Raw genomic sequence first — 17,988 nt, 5'->3', positions numbered from 1 at the left:
AGGTGCTAGAGGCCCGGTGGATGAGGTCATTAGAGTTCAGGGTGGTGGTGAGGCAGAGGAGAGGACTGTGGCACCAGGCAGGCAAGCAAGCCTCTTGCTCTTGCGGATTTGAGTAAAAGAAATATAAGCAGCACCCCCATCAGGGCTCTTTCCTTTTCCATGGGGTGATTTGATCTTGGGGAAGACAGCGCATGGGTTAAGAAGGCTCAGTAATAAGGACTAGAAGAAGTCCAAGGTGCAGATCTAGATAATCCTATACTCTGCCCCTTTAGTAGCTGAGGCCCCTTGGGATCTCATGGTAACCCAGAGAATGCAAAGCCAGTTTGGTTCCCAGAATTTTAGATTATATTTACCCTCAATGCTTGAGGGAACAAGCTATGTACATCTCAAGTGTGTCCCAGAGGGGATATATTTTGGTCAAGGCTTACATAATTGTGTAAAGAGTGATCATGTGTAAATATGAAACAAACCTCAACAGTAATAGGGCAAGTCTGATCAGAGTTAGAATGCGTGAAACAAGCTGGGCAATACCTCCTCGCCTGTAGTTTTGTCTTAGAGGCCTCGTTTTATTTTCTTCTTGAGAAACTACAGCACCTACCCACTAGCAGGAAAGTTTTCTGGATATATCTAAACTTTTCTCAACACCCCAGTATATTTCTTGACTCTTTCCCTATATCTAGCATCAGCAAATCAGATGGATACCAAAATTGCATAAATTGTACATGTTATTCAAAAGAATAGTGAAAATGAAATGTTTTAAGACGAAAGAAAGTGAATGATTATGGGGTGATCCTTTTTAACAAATAAAGGAACGCAGGTTGATTTGTGGCTGTGAAATAGAGCTAGTCCTTGAAACAAAGAAGTAGTAAACCAAGAAAAGATGGACTCCAAACGCCCCTTAAGCTGAGAGTCAAGAAAATCTCTCAATTTTAGTTCAAGTCCCTATTTCACCAGCACTTTGCCTCCCCTCCCAGTATAATCCCCTCAATGCACAACTTCTCTACTGATCGAACTCAGGATGGAGGAGATATGGGGATTTTTTGCAAATCAAAAGGCATCTTACAGTCCCTCTCAATAACCAAACTTTCAGGTAGTGCTTATCCTGGTCATATGGACGAAAGCACAGCATTGCACTTCAGAAGTGGACACAGATGATCAGTGTCCAAGAAAATCTCTTGATTCCAATGGAAAGGAGTTACAGAACTCTGGATTGGATCATGGCTTATACTCGGTCAGTCATGTGGTGCCTGTACCGAGGCACATACACAGCACTGGACCATATCCACCAGGCTCTCACCAGGACCCCCAGGACCAGAGCATCTCTACCCCATTGCTGAAGGAGAGCAGCCAGGACCAGTTTTTGAGATTTAAAGTATACACTGAATGCTTTCCAGGATTATGGCTGAGATTCTAATGAATGAGGATTTCCAAAACATTAAAAGCCCAAGGGTAGTAGATGCAGTTCTGTTAAGCTCTTAGGAGACTTCCAGCTGCCATGAAGCTCAGAGGTCTATCGCTGATGATTAAGTAGGCGCATTTGCCAAGGAACTGTGCTCTAGAATCAGTGACCCAGCTGCGAAGGCTCCTTAGGTTCACATAGGGTCATGGGAATTGGCTGGAGTCATGTGAGCCCAAACCCAGAGTATTTAACCAGACGAGGGAGGAAGAGGTGATGTCAAGTTGGCCAAAGATCAGGACCTTCCATGAGCAATAGAGGTTTCTCCTCTCTGTGCTCTTCTTTCATCCACTCCACAAACAGGTAGATGCTGGAGAGGCAAATATCCCTAAGACCCCCACAAGGGGAGCTTGACAAAAAAAGTGATTGCAACCTAATATCAGAGGTTGATGACTGAGAGACGTACACTGTGCTCTGAACGCAGGAGGCAGGGACAATGAGCCCCATCTTTGTTGTCAAAGGCAACAGGCAGAGACTGAGTTGTGTCTTGAAGAATGAGTAGGAGTTTGCCAGTGTGGACACTGAGTGTCCCAAGCAGAGGGAATATGTATAAAAGCTTAGAGACTGGAATGGAAAAGGTTTATTGGAAAGGTTTATTTTTGACAGGAGGGGCCCCCATCCCTCTTTTCACCCAGACCTCTTTCCCCGTCAGCCCCTACTCTATGGGCTGCTGCCACATGAAACTGCTGGCTCTTCCCCAAACAAGTATTTAAATACAGGGTTGGGGAAAAAGTAGGTTTACACTTGTAATACAAATAAATAATACAACAATTAATAAATAACAGCACAAGAATGAACTGTTTCACTTATAACTATAAACCTACTTTTGCCCATTCTCTATGCATTTCTATATTTACTTTTCTAGAAGAGTTGAATGATTTTTCAAATACTGATTTACCGTCCTTCAGGGGATTGCCTGATCTGATCCTTTGTCTATTTTTCTATTTGCCTTTTAAATGTTTACTTGTACCAATTATTTACATATCCTGGACACGAATCTTTTGCCTTTTATATTTGTTGCAGACCAATCTTCCCTCACTCTTTTCTTATCTTTGAACTTGTGTATGGCATATTTTGTAATTCAGGATTTTTGATACTTCTGGTAGTCAAAACATCCTTTTCTAAAAAAATAATTCCTACTTTCTGCATCTGGTCAAAGAAACCCTTCACTAACCTGATGACATAAAAATCTATAATTTGCTCAATGGATTTAAAGGTTTGTCATTCCCATTAGGCTTTAATACATCCAGGGTTACATTTGGTATGAAATTGTGAACCAATTAGTTTTTCCCAATTAGAGATACATTGTCATAGCATCATTTATTCAAAGGCTTATTCTTCCTCCTCAATTTGAATCACCTCTTTCACTATATAGCAAGACCTCACACAGGTTGAGGTCTAGGTTCTCTGTTCTATCCCATTGGTTCTACTGTTATGCCATGTATTCTACATATGGGGTCATTATATCTGATAGGGCAAGCTTTCTAATCTTGCTCTTCATTTTCACAATTGCCCTGATGACTTTTAGACCTTTAATCTTCATTTCATTTTTAAAGTCAGTTTTCTAGTTTCATAAAACATCCTATCAATTTTTTTCCCCTAGAATTGAACTTATAGATTAACTTGGGTAAAGTGAGATATCCTTATGATATGGAGTCTTTCACTGTAGAATCGTAATGTAATTTATCATTTGTGTTCACATCAAACAGACATATCTGTCTAGATGAGGGGCAGAGAAAAATAAATTCTTCTCATAGAGCTGGAATACATTCAATGAGAATTCTTAGGGATTTTGTACCATGGAGAGGAAAGCATAAAATCTACTTTGCACAGATTCATCTTAAATAGTCTAAAACAAAAGAAAATGGTCATAAATAACTCTCTGGAAGTTAAAATTAAGGTAAATGAAATTAATCTGAAACCAGTGGAAAATATTTGCAGTAGAAACTGTCAGACTAAAAGGAACAAACTCTAACCTCAACAGTTATTAGCATGATAGGCAGAAATGCAGAGCTCAGCTGAAATAGATCCTTAAGTGAAAAGAGAGAGAGAGAGAGAGAGAGAGAGAGAGAGAGAGAGAGAGAGAGATCGTAGCTTCAGAAAACAGTGGGTTAGAACAGAAAAATCTACTATGAAGCCATTGCAACAAATTGAGTATGTGCACTATGGAAATAATTATAAGCTAAATTGAAGCCATAATAAATAGTATCAGTAAAACAGAAGTCAACCTTGAGAAAAAAAGAAGCCCCTTCCAGATTTAAAATTCTATAATTCCATGTGCCCTAGAGAATATTTCCCTCTTTCTCCAGTAAGGGGTTTCCTTTTAATAAATAAAAGGCTGTGTAGTTTTTCTTCTTTTATTTATTAGAATGACTAGTTACACTAGATTTCCTTACATGTCGAACTATCAATACATTCCTGAAATAAACTTTGTCAATTAATTAATTATTATTCTTTTGGATTCCTGTTGGATTCGTTTTGTTAACATTTTCTTTTGAAAATTTGCAATATATATATATATGAAATTGGACTGTTTTTTGAGGAGGGGGATTTGTTTATCTGTGTCTACTGGGGCATCTAATTTGTGCTAATCTCATTCAACTGAAATGAACTTGTTTTCCTTCCCTTATCAAAGGAATAATTTAAATAGCTCACAAAAATAACAGTTTCCTAAAGATTTGAAACTAACCTGTAAGTCTGATTGAGCCCGGGTTTGTTTGCTTGTTGGTTTGTTTGTTTGTTTGTTTGTTTTAGTGTATGACTGTGTGGCATGGGAATGGGAAAGGGTGGGAAGTACAGTGAAGGAGTTCCCCTTAACAAAAATTTTAAGAACTCTAACATTAACTCTAAACACCATTTCAGATAATTTGCAAACTTACAGAAGTTTCAGAGAATGAGCCCAATTAATAGATAGGTCCAGTATCAATTAATAATATGAAGAGAAATGATGAAAGGTAAAGACAAATGAATACCTGATTAAGTAACGTCTGCTTTTGTTTTCCTAGATCAGGAAGTGTGATGCACCATTGGAATGAGATCTACTACTTTGTGGAACAGTTGGCTCATAAGTTCATCAGGTGAGAAACACATGCATAGTTCTTTGCCATGAGCAAAACCAGCCTGTATTTGCTGTTCTACAAATTACTACTTCAGGGATGCTTTTTGACAAAGGTAGACCCTGAGATCTTGGACGAGACTTTGTTTTTATCTTTGCCACCTCTTAGAATGACTATTAGCTTCATGTTTTCAAGAGGACCCCAATTTAGTTGAAAGACCAACATTTTAACCTTGTCCCTCTCTTGCTGAAGAATATATTCTTCTAGAAGGATAATTAATATGCTCTTGCACAGTGTATCAAGCTGGAGCAATTGGCTCATTGTAGGAGGGAGTATAGGTATATGTAAAGTGACCAAGTCATCCCAGTTTGCCCAGAACTTTTCTAGTTTTAGCACCGAAAGTCTCACATCCCTCATTCCTGGGCAAACTAGCTATGTGCCCTATCAGGTAGAATTCTCTGAGCATTCTCAACACTGCTTTCCAAGAGAGGACAATGCAGTTTTGAACATCATCACTATAAACATTGTAGGGATCTTGGAGGGCCCACTTTCCAATAATTATAGACACCCACTAGTAAAGGAAAGGAGGCCACTTCAACCTCCCTGGGATAAACAACTGTGAGAGCTTCCATGGATATGCTTGAAGCCAGCTGTCAAGGTCTTTGGTAAAATTGTTTCCAATTGTAAATTCTAAAGCAGCTCCTCTCATCCTGGCCAATGTGGCTCAGTTAGTTGGTTGGGCATCGTCCTGTGCACCAAAATGTTGCGGGTTCCATTCCCAGTCAGCTTCATCCTTGGTGGAGGGTGTGCAGGAGGCAGCCAATTGATGTTTCACTCTCACATCGATGTCTCTCTCTCTCTCTCTCTCTCTCTCTCTCTCAATAACTTTTAAAAATTAAAAAAAAAAATAACAAAGCAGCTCCTCTCTTGCTGATGGCCTCTGTAAAGTCTTCCAGCCAATATGAGTAACCGTATACTTTTTGAATGAAGTTCTTTATCTCAGAAGACAGTTCTTCTCTGAGATCAGGGTGATGACACACATGTTCCTCCAAATTCAGCTAACAATCTCAGCATGTACCTGCCTGCCAGTTTGGAGGGAGATGTCCTCTCTGTGATACCAAAAATTGGACGCTGCAGCAGGAAGCAGCTACACCCGGATGAATGAGAAAAACAGATGCTGAGAGGAGAGAGGTGGATGAGGGGAAGTTGAGAGAAAGGAAGGAAGCAGATACACAGGTGGCATTAAATGCGAAATATTTAAGAGACTCCTAGAAGCTTAGAACTGAAAGGAACAACCTCCCAACTTATCTACTAGTATTCCAAGAGGCAGTCACTCTCAGCTTGAATAGCTCTGGTGAGAAACTGCTGCCAGTTGGACAATTCCAGTTTCCAGAAAGGTCTTTTTGTCATTGAGCCAAAATATCCTCTCCTGCACTTTTATCCATTGATCCTTTGGAGTGATAGAAAACAAACCTGCCTCCAGACATTCGACAGTATCTGCTATGTCTCTGCCCTTCTGGCCTTCTGTTCTCCCTGAAGCAGAGGAGTCTACTGGGAAAAGCTTTGAAGTTAGGCAGATGCAGATTGGAATCTAAGCTCCATTGTGCAACCGTAGTAACTAACTCGGCTGAACCCTAGTTTGCATGTAAAAATTATGGGAGAAAACATGTGCAAACCAACTAGCCCAGCACCCAATTTAGAGTGGGTGCTAGACACTTCTCTTTGCCAGTTCCTTCAGCCATTCCAGACACTTCAGTGTCTTAGAATCAAAGGAAGTTAGAGGGTAGGGATTAGGGGAGCTATGAGACCACATAATCCAATCCTCTCATTTTATAGATAAAGAAACTGAGGACCCGTGTAATTGACATGACCTAACCCAGACCGCGAGGCACTTTCCTCTGTTATCTCCACTGACCTCCCTGGCTGTGGGCCCCATCCAAGTGTGGCACCAAGACTTTACTGTCATGCAAACTCCAAGCAGGAGAGGCTATTTTATTGATAGCTGCAGCCCACGTGCCCATAACAGTGCCTGACACATAGTATATGTTCAGTCAATAATTTTGAGTAAGTGAATACATTTTGAAAAGGGATGACTGGTTTTTATTGATCATTGTAACAAATAGTCTAGGCAGCTGATACTGCAGAGGGGAAGTTTATTCAATAACAGTGATTAATAACGGTATAAATATATCATTTCTCATTTCAGTGGGATCCTTGAAATTTCAAGTCCTATTATTTGTCTTTATTCTGACCCCCTCAAGTTTTCCTAATAGTCAGTCTAACTCTTCACCATTTTCTTTAAGCCTCCAAGCTACACCTCACACCCATCACTCTCAGCAAGGAGCCTCACTTCCTATTTCACCAGGAACCTGGAGAAGAGCAAACAACTGTTTACCTCAGGTTCCATGCATTATCACAAGATGCATGCATGTCCTTCCCACCGTCTCTGAGATTCAAGTACCCCACTGTTTCAGGCCAATTCCTGCATTTTAGTCCATTTTATCCCACTGTTTCCGATCTCCTCCAGGTCTTTATTTCTTTTTTATGTTTTCTCTACATTTCTTCTGCCTCCATTTCCACTGTTAATAGACACCAACTAATCTCTACTGCCCCTTGTCTGAAAAGGAGGAGCAACAAATCTCTTGATCATGTGTTCCTGTTAATACTAACATATCTTACTTGTTTCTCACATATCCTTAAAAACTCGCTCTGTCTCTATATCCTTACTTCTTTTTTTAAAATTTATCTTGATTATTGAAAGTATTACAGATGTCCCCTTTTCTTCTCCCATTAACCCCCTCTACCCTACTCCTGCCTCCTCCACAGGCCTTCCTTATATATGCATATAAGTTCTTTAGTTAAACTTTTCCTCTACCCCATTCCCCCTCTGAAATACTCAGTCTGTTGCATGCTTCTATGTCTCTGGATCTATTTTGTCCGTTTATTTGGTTCATTAGATTCCACATACAAGTGAGATCACATGATACTTGTCTTTCTCTGACTGGCTTATTTCACTTAGCTTCTTATTCATCCCTTAACTCACTGCCAACTGGCTGCTATACCCCCCCTCCAGCTGCTTGCTCTCACCCAAGGCCCTACATGGTGCCCTAGAGGACAGAGCCAGCGAGCTTCTTCAGCTGGATAGAGGAGCCTCACTTGAGTCAGGTTTATCTTTCCTTGGAATTCTCTCCTCCTCTGGCTTCCAGTTCTCCTTTCATCTCCCTGACCAGAGCCAGGCCTGTAAATGCTGATGTTGGTTTTAAATTTGGCTCACATTCCTTCTTGCTGCTGACACTTTCTTTGAACAGTTTTACTCACATGCTGAGTGTGCTGAGAACTCTGAAATTATGTCTCTAGCCTAGACTCATATACCAACGGCCTCTTGGAGACCTACGTTTCCCACATCTGAACTGTATTCTTTCCAAGAGCTGAACTCTCTATAAGGGAGGCAGGGCACTATAGTGCTTAAGAGCCCAAGTTCTAGAATGAGAATGTTTGGTTTCAAGCCCCAGATCCACCATTCTCCCACTGTGTGACCTTTATCTTTCAGGGTCTCAATTTTCTTTTGTAAAAAATAAGAATAATAACAGTACTGATCTCATAAAGTTATTCTAAGTTTAATGAGATAATACTGGCAAATCACTTAACAGTAGTGTCAGGCACATAGTAAGCACTTGGTAAGTTTGGCCATAATTAGTATGATCATTATTATTGTTGTTTAGGACAGGTATCCTGCTGGGCCAGCACTGGTGACGTAGTAATAGGTAGTGTGGTGTCATGCACAGAGAACCTAAGTCTGCTTCACGAAACCAATATTCAACACACCAGCTATTGCTTGGGCTCCTCCCAAGCATTAAATACCATGTTAACGGTTTCCAAAGATGCTTCAAGCGTATGGTAGGTAATGAATGTAGACTTCATCCTGGAAGCAACAGGAGCCATTAGAGGTTTTATTGCAAATGATTGACAACATCTGATTTATATTTTAGGAAAATAATTCTGGGAGCAGGGGAACAAGGAATGATGATAGATAAGTTCATCCCTAGGCAATAACTGTAGTGGTCAGATAACTGAGGTCAAGTTCTTAAGCTAAGAGATGAAAAAAAGAGAGAGAGAGAGGGACATACAGGTTTGAGAAACATTTAGGAAGTGAGAAAGATACTAGCTGGGGCCAGATCAGGTTTGGGAGGTTATTGCATTGTGAAGAAATAGATTGGTGCTATGATGGATGAACCAGTTGGCCACCCAGCGACAGCCCTGCAGTCTGACAGTCCATTCTGCAGACAGAAGCATATTTGGTCCTTAGCTGAGAGTTGTTCTGACTCCCAGAACAGGTAAAATTTGTCAATTGTACATTGACAAAGCTTCTAAGTAATGCCATATAAAAATCATGCCAATATATTAATTACTAATGAGAAATAGAACTATCAACTGGAATAGATATGCTTGGGGCCCATTAGCACAGCCTCTCTTTATAGGATAACCTCCTTGGGAAGCCAAGTAGAAATCAAAAGCTGATGGTGATCCTACTTTCAGAGCAAAAGGAGTTCACAGGTGATCTTAATGGCTGATGGGAACAAGCCGCACCCATCTGAGACGCTCTCTTCCTTATAGGGTACACCAGACGACTGCGAGACACTATCAAACTCTGTCTATTGAGATCCCCTTTTGGTAGAACCATGCAGACCAGTCCTCTCCTAGGGACACACTTCTTCAGACAGAGCACAGGCAGTGATGAATTTTAGCTTCTTCCTTATAATCCGCACTCGCTGAGTGGTGGTGTCGAATCAGAAGCAGCCTCCAGGCAGACAACATGGGTCTTCTCTTTGGTCCTTAGCTTCAAGTCTTCTGCTGGCTAAATGTTTACACCAATGATGGAAGCCCCTTGGGTTGTAGGTCCTCGGTTTTGGCAGCCTTAATATAAAGGGCAGGGGAGGGAGGAAGCCTGGACCAGAATGGCATTGCACAGTCTTTCTATTGGCCCTAAAAGAATTTCTTTTCCTTTCCAGCCCACAGCTAAGAATGTCCTTTATTGTCTTCTCTACTCAAGGAACAACCCTAATGAAGCTAACAGAAGACAGGTAAGCATGCCCCTCCCTGTCATAAAAATGCTCATCTTTTCTTGAGTAGTTCTCCTATTTCTGCCTTACTGCCAACCTTGACCTGTCGGTCATTTTAATCTAATAGTTCTCTATTTTCACTTAAGCCTTGAACTTTGCACATTGATCCATCTGCTAGTTTACTCTGTGATGATTTTGATCGAATTTCCTGATATTGGTGAAATTTTATAAATGACTAAATCACATTAAGGTAAATCTTACATTTGATTGGTGACTCGATCTGTTAACTTGGAGCAAAATGTTAGCAAAACCATTTCTTGGGGGACTATATTTTCTTTTCTTTTAATTAGATTTATTTTGTGGGTTAAGGTTTCAGACATATAATAAGCACACTGTGAGAGAGGCAAGAACTTGAAATATTGTCATACATAGTTACTAAGGCAGGGAAGAGAAAGGGAGGGTTTATGATTCCACAAAATAAAAGGAAATTTGAATCAAGTGTGGGAAAATGCTGTTGACATAAAAGGATTCGTTAAACCTAGCTTAACAAAAATATTATTTTGGGTTTTTACCACCCGCAGATGAAAACTAGTGCTTACAGAGATGTTGTCATTCATTCATAGTTAGGATGGTATATTGAGAGTAGAGATGACAGTTTTAAGTTAATGAAACTTCTTCTACTTTTAAAAAATTGATGTGGTCCCCATGAGAGATGCACCATTGGGTTGGGGGGGAACATGTGGAACTTATGTATGGACATATTGGAAAAAGGGAAGGAGGTAGGGTAAGTCTAGGGAGGGCAGGAAGACTTTATTCTATAACATTCTTCTTCTAAAACTAACTAACAGGACAGAGTAAGGTGTTCTGGATTTTGCAATGAAACAGCAAATAGGAGCTAGTCCCCATTTTTCTCCATATCTTGGTTTATTATCTATAACAAAAAGACTACTTCGTACCATCTAGATGCTTTCAATCCCTATTTCTCTTTCAGCAGTATCTATTACTAGAGGTCCGGTGCACGAAAATTTATGCACTTGGGGGAAGAGGGATCCCTCTGGCTGGCCTGTGTCCTCTCACAGTCCGAGACCCCTCGGGGGGATATCCACCTGCCAGCTTAGGCCCGCTCCCCAGGGGATTAGGCCTAAGCTGGCAGTCAGACATCCTTAGTGCTGCTGAGGAGGCGGGAGAGGCTCCCATCACCGCCGCTGCACTCGCAGCCGTCAGCCTGACTTGTGGCTGAGCAGAGCTCCCCCTGTGGGAGCGCACTCAGCTGTCAGCCTGGCTTGTGGCTGAGCGGAGCTCCCCCTGTGGGAGTGCACTGACCACCAGGGGGCAGCTCCTGTGTTAAGCATCTGCCCCCTGGTGGTCAGTGTGCATCATAGCAACCGGTCGCTCCTGTTCACTCTGCCCGGCCGTTGGGGTCAATTTGCATATTACCCTTTTATTATATAGATTATTATATAGAATATGCATACATGCCATTGGAGATTAACAGAAACTTATTTTTAAAACAGGAGTTCCTGCCCTGGCTGGGTGGCTTATTTGGTTGGAGCATCATCTCGTGCACCAAAATGTTGTGGGTTTGATTCCCAGTCAGGGCACACTCCTAGATTGCGGGTTCGATGCTGGTAGAGGTGCATATGGGAGGCAACCAATATTTCTCTCTCATTTCAATGTTTCCCTCCATCTATCTCTCCCCTTTCTCTCTCTAAAATCAATAAAAAACATATCCTCAAATGAGGTTTTAAAGAAACACACACAGGCGTTTCTTATTCCTTATTAATAAAAGGAGAAACTGAAACTGTTATCAATGAAAGTGGAGGACCCCATTCTTAATATCTTGAGAAAAAGAATGTTCTGAGCCTCACACAGGAGGATGAGTAATTTTTATTTGCATGGAATTATATCTCTTGGTTTCCAAAGTCCCATTTCCCTTAATCCAGTCCTGGAAGATGTGCAGCTGGGGAGTCAGCAAAGCCAATGTCCAAAGTTTCCCTTCCATGATGAAGCAGGGTCCAGTTTAGTATTGGGCTAGCTGCAGTCCATCAGTCCGGTGCATGTGGGCCATGTGGGTGAATGCAGGGGAGCCAAGAGAACTTACTGCCTGCAACAGGAGTCCCAAGAGTCCCGAAAACACAAAGTGCAAGAGCATGAACCAGAAGAGCGAACTCCTTTGTTTAGGAGATTAAATATCTTATATCTTCCCACGCTTGTAGTGGCCATGCCTACTCTGGCCAGTGACCTGTTCCCAGGTATGACTCACAGACAAGTACCTTCCCTATTTCACCCAGAATTTACTGGGCATGCATCTAAACTGCAGCTTCCTGGCAAAGCTTCACAAAGGGCTATAATGTTTGGCCTTCCCTTTGCTCCTTTGCATTTATTAATAACTAGGCTAAATTACAACGGTATCAAAACCATATCTTGTTCCTAAGGATACAAGCAGAACCCACACTGGTCGCAGGCCCCACATTTTCCCACTCTATTTTGCTGCCTTATATTAATAAACAGAGAACCGCCCTAACCGGTTTGGCTCAGTGGATAGAGCGTCGGCCTGCGGACTCAAGGGTCCTAGGTTTGATTCCGGTCAAGGGCATGTACCTTGGTTGCGGGCACATCCCCAGTGGGGAGTGTGCAGGAGGCAGCTGGTCGATGTTTCTCTCTCATCGATGTTTCTAACTCTCTATCCCTCTCCCTTCCTCTCTGGAAAAAATCAATAAAATATATTTAAAAAAATAAAAATCATCATTCTCCCCTTTAATACAATACAATACAATACAATACAATAAACAGAGAACCACAAAACCCAAGAAACCTATGACCTTTTTAAAAAATATTGGCCAAGGATTTTAAAAAGCTCTGAGAAAGTGTCTCTAGTTTGTGGGGTCTCTATTCAAGACTCCCAAGCTTTCTCAGTCTTTGAATGATGGCATCATTATGTGGAGATGTCTTTTATTCATACAAAACTTCCCTTTCATCCATTCTTCATGATGATTATTCCACCCACTCCATGACTAAGAGTTTGGCCAAGTGACCGATTCACACATCACATCCCTTGTGGATATTTTGTGTGCTACTGCTCACGACCTTTGGGAAGTTGGGGAGGACAGAGGGAAGGTCACAGATTTATAAATACTCATGGAACACTAGGTTTTCAGATCCATTTTGGTTCTGCTACTTCAAATTACTCATCTGAACCCTACTTTCAATCTAATTTTTTGTGCCTTCACTTCACTACCCCTAGTTTCCTGTGCGAAGGAGAAGACAGAGGTTAGATTTAGAATGTGCTGTTTGCTAGAAGCAGGATTTAATAATTAAGGGCTTATAATGTAGCAAACAACAGCCAGAAATGCTTTCCTAAAGGCTGTAAGGGTTTCATATGGTGACTGCTTAGCCTAACCTGTGAGTCAACTAACAAAGCATGACATGGTTTCCTGACACATCCCCAACCTTATCAGCCTCTGTGAAAATGGGGGCAAGCCATCTCTCTCTAAAATACTTTCTCATATGAGTGGCTACAAGAATTAGGCTCTCAGAACCTCTAAGCTGGTACTATTTCTGAAATACATGACTTTCAGTGTTTTAGTTGGTCACAGGAATTTGAATACTTTTTTCTATATCTCATTTGATCTTCACAATATCCCTGTAAGACAGTTTAAAATGCATTATTATATGTAATGATTGAGGAAACATACAGGGTTTTTAAAACTTGTTTAAGAACAAGACATGAATTAGTAGAGATTCTCATTTCAACAAGAACAAAAGATTTGGGGTAAATTGAAAGAAATAATATCAAAGGTATATTTGCGTCCAATTCTTGGGATCAAATCACATAGGGGGAACCATGGGAAGGTTGAAGAAATAGAGTGAAAAATAAATGTGAGGTGCCAACGTGTAGATTTACTTTGAGAATCACTATCATTTGTGTCTTTTATATGCTAAACACTTTATGTATTATTTCTTATCTATCCCTATATAACCATTATTACTTCAACTTTTAATGCGGTCTCTGTGGTCATTTGATTCATTGTTTTATATGTAATATGCCATTTTTCACTAACTGTTTTTAATATTTTATTTTTATCTTTAATTCTCAGCAGTGTGATTATGATGTGTCTAGGCATGATTTTCTTTGAGTTTACCCTATTTTGGCTTTGCTGAGCTTCTCAAATCTATAAACTTATGTCTTTCACCAAATTTGGGGAATTTGTAGTAATTTTTTCTGCACTTGTCATTTTCTCCTCTCCTTCTGGGACTCCAGTGGCACAAGAGTTAGACCTTTTGATATTATTCCACATGCCCCTGTTCGGTTCTTCTTCAATCTTTCTGTTCTTCAGGTTACATCATTACCATTGATCTATCTTCATGTTCACTGACTCTCACCTCTGTCATCTCTATTCTGCCATTGAGCTCATCTATTTAATTTTTTTACTGCAGATACTGTGTTTTTTAGTCCTAAAGTGTCTATTTTGTTCTTTTAAAATTTATTTCTTGCTGAGAACTTTTATCTTTCTATTTATTTCATGTGTTTATCTTTACCTCATGCAACATAGTTATTATAACTGTTTTAAGTTATTTGTTAATTCTAACAGCTCAGATTTGCCATCTTAATTGTCTTCTCCCTTAAGAATTGGTCACATATTCTAGGTACTCTGTATGTGGAGTAATTTTAGATTATATCCTAGAAGTTTGTGATATTATGTTGTTTAGACTCTGAGTCATAGTCAAATCCTCTGGAGAATTTTTTTTTCTTTTTTTGCTTAGTAAGAAATCACCCTGGCTAGGTTCAGACCACAAGTCCTATCACTTCTACTGTGGGTGGTCGTTTTTATCTTGGTCCCATTTTCAAAGGCTTTGCTAAGCTGCACTGGGTCTATCCTCCACATGTGTAGTTCAAGATGAACCTGGGATTATATAACTTCATACACAGAATTAAAGGGACCCCCTTCTCTAGCTCTCTCCTCTCCAGCATTCTTCAATACTATCTTACCCACCGAGGCCCCTCTTTCCAAGTCATCTAGCAAGAAAAATGGGGTTTCTCCTGGCGTTTTGGTCATCACATTGCTTCATACAGTTCTCAACTTAGGCCAACCTTGGAGCAAAACCAGGAGTAATAAAAAAGAAGTAAAAATGGAGATTCCCTCTACATTCTTTTAGCCACAAGATGCCCTTTCACCAGAGGCCAGAAATATGGGGATTTTCTAGGTCTTTTAGGTAACATCCCAGGCCACTGCCATGTACTGAGACCCACAGTCAGATTAAAGGCATGAGAAAAAAGAGAAAAACAAATTGGGGCTCATGTTTGTGTGGGTTATTCCTCCAGGTTTTAACTGCTTTCCTCAATCCACCTGCTTTGTTTACTTTTCAGAGCCCTGGTGTGTTTGCTTTTTAATTCTGTTCAGAGTTTTGTTATAATCAGCAGGAGTGATAGCCAGGGGCAAGTTTGCTCCATCTTACCTGCTGTTACTTTAATTTTACTGGTAATGATGCTGAGATTTAGAGAGCAGATAACTTGCTAAGGTCAAATAATAAAAATGGCAGAACTAGTATTCTGATTCTGGATTCTGGATTTGGTCCAGCTCATGTGCTTTGCTCTTCCAAGATTTCTTAGCTTCATCAGTTTGCAAAGCAATTAACAAACTGTAACAAAATTTTTAGGCTTCTTCATTAGCACAATAAAGGATAGAATGTTAATTTAAGTACTATTAGAATTAATTATTTTAGTGTTAATTACTGCATATAATTTTCTAAAAACTCCCTGGAATGTCTTTTCCTGATCTTCATTGAAATACTTGAAATGTTTCATTGGAAATGAGATCATGTCAAGGAAGTCCAACTCTTACTTTAAAAGAAATCAGGAATAGATATTAAATTTAATTAAATGCATTTTTGGCATCTATTGAGATGATCGTATTTTTCTTTGACCTACTAATACAGTGAAATGCATTAATAATATTTTTTAATATTGGATCATTCTTGCATTTATGGTTACACTTGGTTGTAATATATTATTATTTTAATGTAGAGCTGAATTCTATTTCTGTGTTTTATTCAGAAATTTAGCACCATAATTGTGATTGGGCTGTTATTGTCCTTTTATGACTCTCTTTACTTATAGTATTTTCTGTAACTTTTTTTACATTTAGATCTTTACCTCTTCTAGAATTTATTCTGATGTACAATGTAATGCCAAGATGAATCATATTTCCTCCAAGTGTTTAGACAGTTTTTCCAATACCATTTTGCTGAATAATCATTTGCTACCAATGTGAAAAGTTAAACACTTCCATAAACTTGGCTCCATTGCTAGGTTTTCTATTCTGATGCACCGCATTTCTGTCTGTTCCCATGTTAGAACAAAATTACATATTTTAATTAGTTTTAACATCTGGAAGACTAGTCATTCCTCACTTCTAATGTTGGGTGAAAATTTCCCTGGTGTTTAGAGTTTTGTTTTGTCTGTTGTTTTTTACAATGTGTATTTTAAATAATTTTTATCATGTTCCAAAATATTCTGGCGATTTTTCATTTGAATTGTATGAATAATGTTAGCGAAATGGCATTGCATTTTACTATATCTAGCTTGTTTAAGGATAGATCACTTCTCATTTATGTCCCTCAGTAAGGTTTTGATATTTTCTTTAGATCAGTGTCATACAATGTTTCCTAAGTTTAGGCACTTTAAAGTTTTTTTTCCCCCTGTGGATAATTTTTTTCTGTTGTATTTTTTAAATTACCACTTACTAAAGAGCAATTAACCTGTAATGTGGGAGTCCATGGGCTTTTATTGAGCTCCATGAAATGATTTGTTAAAATTTGCAAGTCAGAGAGATTATAGTTTGTATCAGAAAAGGCTAATGATCCCAAAATTGTTAAGAAAAACTGGTTTGGGGAAAAACTATTGGTTTTATAAATTTATTTCTCATTCCATATTTTAAAAATGTTTTTATTGACTTCAGAGAGAAGGGAGATGGAGAGAGAGATAGAAACATCAATGATGACAGAGAATCATTGATAGGCTGCCTCTTTCACTCCCTCTACTGGGAATTGAGCCAGTATCCCAGGCATGTGCCCTGACCGAGAATTGAACTGTTGACCTCCTGGTTCATGAGTCCATGCTCAACCACTGAGCCACACCAGCCAGGCTTCCATCATTTTAATGAAACATTTTATTGATTCCAATACTTTCCAGTTAATTTTGGAATGGTTTTTAGGTAAAATAGTTGTACTATTTGTAATTAATAATAACTTCTATTCTCTTTTCCAATATTTATAGCTGTTATATCTTCTTGTGTGTCTTATTACAAATAAAATTTTCAAATTTTAATGGGAATGACTTGTATTTCATAATTATGTACTTCATTGGATATTGACTTCATAGATATATTTTATCTACTATATTAAGGAATTATTCTTCCAATTTTATTTAATTTTTTGTATGAAATAAATGTTTTATTAAACACCCTTTGGTCATATCAAGATAATTATAGCTTTCTTCTTTATTTATCTTTGTCCTTCCTGTCCATTTGAAAATTTTAAATCAAATGATTTTCTGGTGAAAAATTACATTCATGGAATAAATTTTATTTATTATGATTTATTTTTTCATTATATTTCTGGATTTGATTTAATATAAGCCTGAAGATATTGCTTATCAACATTTAATATTAAGAGTGTTCAGGAGTTTTATTTTATACTATCTTTGTCAGCCTACAGGTAAAATGATTATGTGAGTTCGTTAACATGAATTGGCAGTCTTTTCATATGCTGTGGAATATCTTAACTAATATAGAAGTATGTGTTTGTTCAAGGTTTGATACCACTCAGAGGAAAACAATCTAAGCCTAGATCATTATTAAAGAAGCTCTTTGACATTTATATTAAATTCTTATATGACCTATGTTACCATATATTTCACCTTGAGAAGTGGTAGGAATTACCAATGTATTGATATTTTAACTTTATAACTCACTTTTTTAGTTTTCAAAATCTCTTATGTACCTGTGGTTATATTCCTTTTCCTACATTCATGTAAAGGTATTTATTTTCTCTTATTTGCCCATTCAAATTACTCAATGGTTTGTCTCTTAAATTTACTCATCAATTCTCTTATGTATTTGTTTTGTTTTGTGATTCATTATTTTATTCTTTCACTTCTATTAATTCCTGTCTTCTGCTTCTTATTTTTTTATTTCACCTGTTTTTCTGGCTCCTTGAATTGGAAGTTTATTCATTATATTATTATTTGTTTAATAATAAAAGTTATTATTAATATAAATTATACTAGAGGCCCGGTGCACAAAAATTTGTGCACTCGGGGGGCGGGGGGAGGGGGGTCCCCCAGCCCGGCCTGTGCCCTCTCGCAGTCTGGGACCCCTCGGGAGATAATGACCTGCTGGCTTAGGCCTGCTCCTGG

At 39.0% G+C, this 17,988-nt stretch overlaps 1 protein-coding gene across 1 annotated transcript in view; it reads left to right on the top strand.

Annotated features, from left to right (window-relative positions):
* ANTXR1 (anthrax toxin receptor 1) overlaps positions 1-17,988 on the top strand; it is a 219,398-nt gene that overhangs the window by 16,643 nt on the left and 184,767 nt on the right. The window contains exons 2-3 of the mRNA XM_005867817.2: positions 4,462-4,533; positions 9,522-9,593. Of these exons, the coding sequence (XP_005867879.1) occupies positions 4,462-4,533; positions 9,522-9,593 (144 nt within the window). The remainder of the gene's footprint in view (positions 1-4,461; positions 4,534-9,521; positions 9,594-17,988) is intronic.

This window comes from Myotis brandtii, unplaced genomic scaffold, assembly GCF_000412655.1.
Source record: "Myotis brandtii unplaced genomic scaffold, ASM41265v1 scaffold251, whole genome shotgun sequence".
In the NCBI taxonomy this organism is placed as follows: Eukaryota; Metazoa; Chordata; class Mammalia; order Chiroptera; family Vespertilionidae; genus Myotis; species Myotis brandtii.
Note: the sequence above shows the minus strand (reverse complement) of the source record. Positions and strands in the feature narration are given on the sequence as shown.